The sequence below is a fragment of the Telopea speciosissima genome, chromosome 3, assembly GCF_018873765.1.
Source record: "Telopea speciosissima isolate NSW1024214 ecotype Mountain lineage chromosome 3, Tspe_v1, whole genome shotgun sequence".
Lineage (NCBI taxonomy): Eukaryota > Viridiplantae > Streptophyta > Magnoliopsida > Proteales > Proteaceae > Telopea > Telopea speciosissima.
In genome coordinates this window covers 39117985-39127756 of record NC_057918.1, presented here as the reverse complement: position 1 = coordinate 39127756, position 9772 = coordinate 39117985, and the positions used below count along the sequence as shown (strand labels likewise).

The 9772-nt window shown below is 39.2% G+C and overlaps 1 protein-coding gene across 2 annotated transcripts; it reads left to right on the top strand.

Annotated features, from left to right (window-relative positions):
* The first annotated feature begins 1721 nt into the window (after nucleotides 1-1721).
* On the top strand, nucleotides 1722-6362 carry LOC122656165 (auxin response factor 18-like). 2 transcript variants are annotated; one of them, XM_043850621.1, is made up of 5 exons: nucleotides 1722-1783; nucleotides 2249-3458; nucleotides 4859-5763; nucleotides 5890-5955; nucleotides 6253-6356. In XM_043850621.1, the coding sequence occupies exons 2-5, from the start codon at nucleotides 2337-2339 to the stop codon at nucleotides 6341-6343; spliced, it is 2184 nt and encodes a 727-aa protein (XP_043706556.1). In that variant the 5' UTR covers nucleotides 1722-1783; nucleotides 2249-2336; the 3' UTR covers nucleotides 6344-6356. The 2 variants fall into 2 exon arrangements, with proteins under 2 accessions (XP_043706556.1, XP_043706555.1); XM_043850620.1 differs by lacking the exon at nucleotides 1722-1783 and adding an exon at nucleotides 1962-2090 and having other exon boundaries at nucleotides 6253-6362.
* The last annotated feature ends 3410 nt before the right edge of the window (nucleotides 6363-9772 follow it).

Here is a 9772-nt window from a genome sequence, read left to right as displayed (position 1 = left end):
CAAAAGTATCGTGGACAATCGAAGTTAGGGTTTCAAAATCCATCTTGACTGGTTGGACCAATCAAAATTGACTGAAATACTTACTTATTGGTTTGGTTTCGATTTGATTTATTTTGTTTTTCAAAATTAAATAAAATTGAAATCGACTCAAAGCGGAAACCAAACCAAACATAAAAACCCAATAAAAATTTGAAAATATTTTGTACAAATAAATGTGCCTGGTTAAAAAAAAAAAAAAAACCATTAAACAAAACTGATAAACTATAATCAAACTGGACCAAAACTGAAACCAATCAAAACCAAACTGTACCTTAACATTTCAACATTTTTTGGGTCGTATTGAACCAAAACCGATTCAACCGGATAAAAAGCAAATCGAATCAAAATTGACACCCTTATCTGAAACCATGAAAGTGACAAAGTGAGTGACTCTTCCAATAGTTAACCCCAACATATACTGAATAGGAGTTAACCCTGGTTATATTAATTTCTACTTGCATGAAATGTTGAAGCTAATTCAGTTAACTCTGGTTAATCTGATTCTGAATCATCCTTCTTCTGCAGAGAATCATCAGAGATTTTCTTCGTTTCTCTTATTTATATATGAGGTCTTTATTGGTCATCAAAGGAAGGATCAGAGATTCAGACTTCACAGTCTCAGATAAAAGAATGGGAAACCGTTCGTACTCTGCATGAGAGCGCAGGGGCCACGCCCACCATGGTTAAATTGTGGGTTTAACGACTTCGGTTTTAGGAGAGAGAGAGAGAGATTTTCGTTTTCTCTTCAAAATATCGCGATATCAGTGGCACCTTTTCTTTCTTTTTTTTTTTTTTTTTGGGTTTTAGAAAGATAAGAAGGTCTTAATTAGTATTAATTAACCCCTATTTTTTTTTTTTAAATTTCTTTCTTTGTAAGTGGTAGTTTCCTTTTGCTTTTTATTTTTTAAGACTTCGATGCTTCTATTTTGATATGTCCGCGTGATGCTTCAGCCTTTGTTGTTTGTTTGTTCTAAGTACAGTTCTGGTGGGAGAGAAAGTGAAGGAGAGTTTCTTCTTCAGATCTGAAGAAAAAGATAAAGAAGAGATAACCCAGTTGGAGAGTGATCACAGCTTGTGTTTTGGACGTTTTTTGATCTGAAAGCATCGAAGAAGGTGAAATTTTGTGGATGTTGTCTGTATAGTCTCTGTTAAAATCTGCTCGGCTCTCTTATGGTCATGGAGCTTCTCTCTTGTTAGGTGCGGAGGAAAAATCCTTCTCAACCTTTGTAGAGAAGGAGAAGAACGAAGAGTGACGACTGACGACGAGCTGCTGTGAGTTTTTCTTATATCTTCACTCAGAGAGAGTCGGGAATTCACTGGGACTTGAGAACCGTCACATATGTGAAACAAGAACGAGGTTTCAAGGGAGGATTTACTCTCAAAGGTTGATTCTTTCAGGTGGTTTCTGTAAGTCCTTCTTTGGTTGAGGTTATACCTGTGTGGAGCGCTAGATTTCTCTGACTAGTTACTACAGGACGGAAATTACTGGAACATTGATTCCTGTGAGCTTCAAGGTGATCTTGGTCGTCTGGCAGTTGGAGTCTGGTTACTGCTTTAAATCTTCTTCAAAATAACGGAGATTTCATTAACACCAACACGCTTCCCCCAAAATTCTCTCAGGTCTGGGAGTTCTGCTCTGAGGACCCATCTTCGTGGTAAGACGAAGATAGCGTGTTTGCTTCAATGTACTGTATGCATCGTTGAAATGAGGTTCAGAAGTTCAAGACATGACATCATATGAAAGGTTGGGTTTTCTTCAATGTCACAGTAGAAATGGTATACAAGTTGAAGATTTCTTCTGCTAGGTTATCAGTATCGGAAGGATAATTTCTAGTTTAGGGTCTTTCTTCGTTTACGGTGACAATCGGAGGAGATCCTTGCAGTAGATATATCAGAATCGTTCTTGGGGTTTAAAGCTTTGAAGTAATGTGCTTCGTTCTCTCATCTCTCTGAGTTCTGCTATTCTGGATTGAAAACAGAGGAGGTTTTGTTTCTTTTCAGTTGGGCGGTTTTTTCTTGATTGACTTTCTCGCTTAGAGACTTGAAATAAGGTTAGAACAAAAATTTGTGGTCCTCTCTCTTCTCTATTTTATTTTAATTCTCTCTCTCTCTCTCTCTCTCTCTCTCTGCTTCTGCTTCTGCTTCTGATTCTGGTTGGCCGTTTTAGCCTGATTAAATTCTTTTTTTTTAAATCTTTGTTTGCTTGCAGCTTGAGTTCACTAATAGATTAGCTTCTACAAAGGAGGTTCATGCTTTGAATACCGTCTGTTTGATTACTGCAATCACTTTGAATCGCAATGATCACATTTACGGATTCAACGAAAGAACCAACGAAGGAGACGGAGAAATGTCTAGATTCTCAACTTTGGCATGCCTGCGCGGGAGGGATGGTTCAGATGCCTCTGGTTAACTCAAAGGTCTTCTACTTTCCGCAGGGACAGGCGGAGCATGCTCATGGGAACATTGATTTGGGTAATTCATCAAGGATTCCTCCACTCACCCTCTGCCGAGTTGCTGCGGTGAAGTTCATGGCAGATCCTGAGACAGACGAAGTTTATTCCAAGATGAGGTTGGTTCCCTTAAGGAACAACGAAGCTGACTGCGACGATGATGGGGTTATCGGAAGCAATGGATCTGAGCTCCAAGAGAAGCCAGCTTCATTTGCCAAGACCTTGACACAATCAGATGCCAACAATGGTGGAGGTTTCTCTGTACCTCGATATTGTGCAGAAACGATCTTCCCGCGTCTCGACTATTCTGCTGATCCTCCTGTCCAGACGGTCCTTGCGAAGGATGTCCATGGTGACGTTTGGAAGTTTCGTCACATATATAGAGGAACCCCACGCCGTCATCTCCTTACCACCGGATGGAGCACTTTTGTGAGCCAGAAGAAGCTCATGGCCGGGGATTCAATTGTTTTCTTAAGAGCAGAGAATGGGGATCTCTGTGTCGGAATCCGGCGAGCGAAGAGGGGGATTGGTGGCGGTCCTGAGTCCCCTTCTGGATGGAATCCAGTTGCTGGAAACTGTGTCTCACCTTATGGGGGATTTTCTGTCTTCTTGAGGGAGGACGATAGCAAGCTAATGAGAAACCCTAATGGTGGGAATGCTAACTCCAATGGCAGTTTAAGGGCAAGGGGAAGAGTTAGAGCCGAGTCTGTTATTGAGGCTGCAACTCTTGCTGCCAATGGGCAGCCCTTCGAAGTAGTTTACTATCCAAGAGCCAGCACCCCGGAGTTTTGCGTAAAGGCCTCTGCTGTGAGGGCAGCAATGCGAATCCAGTGGTGTGCAGGGATGAGGTTCAAGATGGCTTTTGAGACTGAGGATTCTTCCCGGATTAGCTGGTTCATGGGAACCATATCTTCTGTTCAGGTTGCTGATTCCATCCGGTGGCCTCAGTCACCGTGGAGACTTCTCCAGGTGGTCTTTCTCTCTTAAATCTGCTTACCTGACATATATAATCTGTGCATTACATTATTTGCCCCTGATGGCTCACCTTGTTCACTATTTTTTCTTTAGTTCACTGTCAATTCCTCCTGTTGCTGATTTTGTATATAGTTTGAATTTTTGTGATTGGTCAGTTTTGTGACTTTTTTATTTTTTCCTTTTATCCTCTATGCTTAGCTCCTCATCTTTTGCATACTGGACTGGTGCCAATACTTTGTGGAAACTTATATGTTAATTTACATGTGCCTCCTTGTTCCTACCAAGGAAGCTGCCATGCTATTGTTGATTTTTGGTTCCTTCTTTTCTTTACATTGAGAAATTGGTTATCAGCTATCCTTGGTACTTCCAGATAAAAATCCTCCTATATGTAGTTTTCCAGTTCTTTTTGGAGAATAGGGACTCAAAGTTCACAATCATGATTTGCATTTCATTGACTTTATTTACATTTGAATACTGAATCAATGGATGCATGACATTCTCCCTCTGGACCTGCGGTGGGAATAAATCTGCAATATTCCAATTGTTTCAGGTCCAAGCATAACTTTTCTTGTATATTTGATTCTTCTTGTTGTTGGTAACCATATTGAAATTTTAGCTTGTTACTAGGATGTTGGATAGCTGTTGAAGTTTTGCTAATTGGTGACAATTCTGGAATTGTTGCTATTGAAGCAGTTATTGGGCCATCACACCTGTTCTGATCTCACATTGATTATATCATCTGTAAGTCATTGAAGGTCCATGACTTGACAGTATCAGAGATGATTATGTTAACACTCATATATATTAGAAAATATACTGTAGTTTTCCAAAAGCTTAAGTGGACCTTGCTATAGAAACTTTCATTGAGATACATGTCTTTTATTTTTAAGGTGATGAAGGATTTGTGAATAATTTAGCTTAGTGATTCCATACCTTTCAAGTCAATGTGATTTTTGGTTACCTCTCATATAATAACACTTGAAAACATAATTAGTGGATAAATGTTCGATATTTTACTTTTGGGAATTTTTTGTTTCTTGGCCCTGTTCTGAAAAGCTTATCAGAATAGTCGTCCATTTTGAGCCACACAATTTCTATTGTTTCTGATGTCTGAAATATCTTTATAATATGTCAAAAAGGTTTGCATACAATGCCTATGATCCTGATATCTGATCTCTGTAATTTCTGAAGAGATTCTAGATTTGCTTCTTTGTTTTTTGCACGTTTATCTTGGAAATTTATGGTAAACTTATGTTTTCCATGTTTAGCTTGCTGTTGCTTGATCTTTTCTATTGTTCGAAGGCACAGTTTTTTGGTATTTGTATGTTACTACTGCATGTTGTCTTCTTGTTGGTTTCTGTCTTATTACCCTTCTTCATGAAATTATATTACAGGTAATTTGGGATGAACCAGATTTGCTCCAGAATGTGAAGCGCGTCAGCCCATGGTTGGTCGAATTGGTATCCAACATGCCCGCCATCCAATTCTCACCATTTTCACCACCTAGGAAGAAATTGCGGTTCTTGCAACACTCAGATTTTCCCCCTGACGGTCAAGTTCCAATACCTTCATTTTCAGGCAATCCCCTTGGATCAAGCAGAGCCTTGTGTTGTTTATCAGACAGCACGACTGCAGGCATACAGGGAGCCAGGCATGCTCAATATGGTATATCCTTATCAGATCTCCACCTAAACAAACTGCAGTCGGGTCTGTTTCCAGCTGGTTTCCAGCGGTATGATCACGGTAGCCCACCATCAAGAATCTCTAATGGCATTGTCGGCATTGCCAGTGGCAGTGACAATGTGTCATGCTTGCTAACCATGGGAAGTTCTGCCCAGACTTCAAAGAAATCTGATGATGGAAAGACACCCCAGTTCTTGCTCTTTGGACAACCCATACTCACTGAGCAGCAGATCACTCTTAGCGGGTCTGGTGATACAGTCTCACATGTGCTTACAGGGATCAGTTCATCAAATGGGAATAGGAAGACGACAAACATCTCAGATGGTTCTGCATCGGCACTTCATCCGCATGGTATACAGGATAACTTATGTGGAGGAATTCCATGGTATAAAGATCTGCCAACAACGGAGAATGGTTTGGAGACCGGCCACTGTAAGGTATTCATGGAATCAGAGGATGTGGGCAGGACTCTTGACCTGTCAGTTCTTGGATCATATGAAGAACTATACAGGAGGCTGGCCAACATGTTTGGCATAGAAAAGTTAGAAATGCTGAGCCATGTGCTCTATAGGGATGTAACGGGTGCAGTTAAACACACCGGAGATGAACCATTCAGGTGAGCTTTCTTCCTTTTTCTTATTGCCATTTGCCCTAAAAGCTCAAAGAGGCAGGATCTGGGTTATGTTAAATGGCCGACGTTCTTTGCGAGTCTGATGTGGTTATTTTGCTTGTGGCATTGCAGCGAGTTCATGAAAACTGCAAGAAGGCTCACAATTCTAATGGATTCAGGCAGCGACAACATAGGAAGGTAGTTTTATGAAAAGAGAGACTCTCAATTGTTTCATGTACAGTTGGTTGACCAAATGATTTTGCTTCTGTGCTTACAATTGTTATTGTTGGAATTGTGGGAGAAAACCCCTGATCTAATTCTTGGACAGGTTCTTCATGCCCGTTTCCTAGTGGAAACAGGCATTTTTTTGGAACTTCAAACCAATGATCTATTGCCCAAACAAAACTTAATTATGCAAAATTCTTCTATTGCTCTTAAATTGTCCAATTTCGTTCAGAGAATGTGTACAAATGCTGGTCAAAAATCTTTTTGCAGGAAATGGATCACAGGGTTGCGGAGTGCTGAAAATGGACTTGGCTCTTCTAATAAGATGGGCCCGCTAGGCATATATATATGCTTAAAATAGGAAACTCTTGAGGATTTTGTTTCTTTTGAAGAGGAACAACCCCCACCCCTCTTCTGTCTTCTGTCTTTTACGTGGTGGTTGTGGGAGAAGAATTTCAATAGTATATGAGAGCAAAGGTTTTATTTCCCTTTTTAATGGAGGGTCTTTCTTTTTCTCATAGTATTTTCTTATTACATATATCAATATATAATACCTGCCTGTCTCTTTTATTTATTTATTTGTTTTTTTCTGTATTGTTTTCTTAGTGGTTGGGTCAATTGCTATTTTCCTTATAATTAATTTGTGTGTGAGAGAGAGAGAGATAGAAATGAATCACATGGAAAATAGCTAAGCGACTGTCCCTCTCTCTCGCGCGCGCGCGCGATTTCTCTATGTGAGTAGTACGAACGATAGCTCAGCGACTCGACTCTCGCTGTCTTGCTTTCTTTCCCCACCACTCTCGATTTTTCTGTGAACAGTCAAACTCTAGAGACTTGTGGAGAGAGAGAGAGAGAGACGACTCCAATGATGCTCTTCTAGAGAGCTTGAGAATTGAGACTTCGGGAGTTTAGATTTCATAGTTGGGAGTTGGGACAGAACTTGGAAGAGGAGAAAGAAAAAGATTTATAAACTGAGGAATAGTATATGTAATTATTGAGCCGGTTTGTTGTAACCGGACTTATTTACCCACCTCCACACCATTTACCAACATTGTAAGATAGGGTGTTTTTTTGTAATTTTACTCCCATCTTTTTCCCTCTTCTTCTCCTTCTCTGACTCCGGTTCCGGCCCCTCCTTTCCTGGGATTCAGCTGTTCGGCTCCCTCTCTCCCTCCGTCCTTCTCTCCTACCCATCTCTGCTCCCCTACGGCTTCCAATGCCCACCCCAACTTCATTGTCACCTGCAACTTATCGGTTTCGTACAAGATGAAACAACTGATAATCCCTGATACTTGGAACGAGAAGAACGGAATGGTGGTGGGCATCTCCCATTATCATAGTTCTATTCGTTGTCCCTGTCTTTATGATTCTTCATAGTTATATCCTGTTTGGGTCTCATCACTGTTCCGTATGCATTTGAATTGATCTTCGTTCCATTTCTCTCTTCATCTTTGGTAATTTCTCGAAAGGACGCTGTTCTCTGTGCTGTAGCGCAGCTTGTGCCCAGGCACATGGAGTGGGCGCAATGACCACCCTGCCTCTCTGTACAAGCTGTCCATGTGCCTGGGTGCAGACTGCTCTGCAGCATAGAGAACATTCTCCCATTTCTCGAAATATTGAACAGACTCCTTCGTGCTCCCCTCGCAACTCCCTATCCCTAACCCTTCTTCCCCGTTAACTCCATGCCCCCTTGTCCCCCACCCAGTTGATATGCATCCAAAAACGGATTTTCGTCTCACTTTCTAAAGAAGAAGTTAAATTAGGAAGAATCACAACTAAATTGACATCGTAAATGTTGCAACCTCTACTATTGAATATAAAAATTCGTAAGTTTTTTTTTTTCTGTTGTCAAGTTTTTCCTTCATTTTTTTAACCGACCAAAGATGATCTAGACCATACTCCTCAAAACCCAATCTCACTCACGTAGATAACAAGTGGAGATGTCCACCAAAGCTCACCTTTTTGTTTTTCTTTTCAATTTTGTATGCATTTAGTTCACTTTTTGAAGGAGCACACTCAGAATGAAGATCGAGGAATCCATCAAATTTCTCTACTTCTTTCTCTGTTTTGATTTTCCGTCATCAGTTGACCAACCTGAATCACATTTCCACCATTGAAGGCTAGCTTCAGAAGAGAGTAATTTCTTCTCTGTATGTCTATTTTTCACACTCCAACCTCTCTCCTTTGGGTTTCACAATTTTAAATTCTGCAATAACGTTCTCACTGCGAGTTAAGAGGGTTTTCACATCGACGAGAGGAAGAACTAAAAACAAAAAAATTCACAATTAAGTGTGAAATTACAGTATTTGTCCCTCAATCCAAGTGAAAATACATTAAGTTAGTTAGGGAACAAAGAAAGTCCGGTTACAAAGTATGTTTGTGAGAAGGAATACAAATATATTTATATTTAATATATATTAAAAAATACAAGAATACAAATATTACAAGGGAAAATGATAGGTAACCTAGGTCAATTTCCACTCCTTGACTGTGGATACTGTGTATCCATTTCTTGTATTTATCATGTCCTTTATTTATGTTATGTATTTCGATTTCTTTTCTTTGGCTTTGGACACGTTTGAATGAATAACACTTTTTCTCTTAAAAAATAAAAAAAATAAAAAATAAAAAATAAATAAAAAAGAAAGAAAGAAAGAAGAGATCATTTCTTTTGAAAGAAAGAAAAGTTATCTTTAACTCACACTAATGCTATTCCTCTTGACTCGGCTGGTCGTGTGGTCTTCCTTGTTTTCAGTTCCTCCGGCGGTCCAACCTCCCCCACACTTCCGTGCCTTGGACGTCCTACCCCTCTCGGGCATACTTTTCGAGAGTTAAAAAAAAAAATCTAAAACATATAAAAATAATTAATTAAGACTATATAATTACAAATGTTTTCTACACTTCCTTAATTTCCACACTAGAGACCTGGTCCTTTTATATCCTTCTCCTCCGACATGTTTCCTTTGGAATCTGGTTTGACTCGTATAATATATTCCCTTCTTTTCTAAATTCTATTAGTTAGGGTAGGAAAACCCTCATTATCACATTAATTACTTAATTAATTAATGTTTCTGGTTGTTGGTCGTGGTTGTGGTTGTGGCTGTGGCTGTGCTGGTGTGGTTATCTCTTTTATATAAATTTAGGGAAACAGATTTTAATGACTTCGAATGTATAGATTCATGTGCACACCTTCTCACATCCCACTAGTGAACCCCACACTTTCTCTCTCCTTATTAAAACCCACCTAATAGTGGATAATTCGATTTCCCATCTCCTTTATAAATGTTTCTAATGCTACTTTGATTTCCCAAAAAATTCGTCCCTTTATGGTTCCAATAATGGGAATCGAATCAAGTGATATGTTGATCTCAATTTCTGCCAATTTTGTGAACCCTCTTTTGAGTTCCGGTTTTATATTTGATCTTTTTTTTTTGGCCATTGTTTGTAAAAAAAAAAAATAACAGAAAATCAATGAAACTTAAATCTTCTAGTAAAATACTCAATTTTTTTAGATGAAAAATTGTTAAGAATCTTTGTTTCTTTTTTCCAATTTCAATTTCTATAATTTAGGCCAATCACAAGTTTCCAACTGACCTCAAATCAGAATCGATAGATACTAATCCCATGTCCAATTCCATGTACTTGAACATTGCTTTCTAACTCCATGTACCTGAACATTGCTTTACTTCATCTAAAAATGAAATCAAAATTTGACTCTTAATTTTAAGATTGAAAATCACGTGGAATAGGTGTGTCTAGCCTTATTATTTTTTTTCAGTTGTTTAACAAG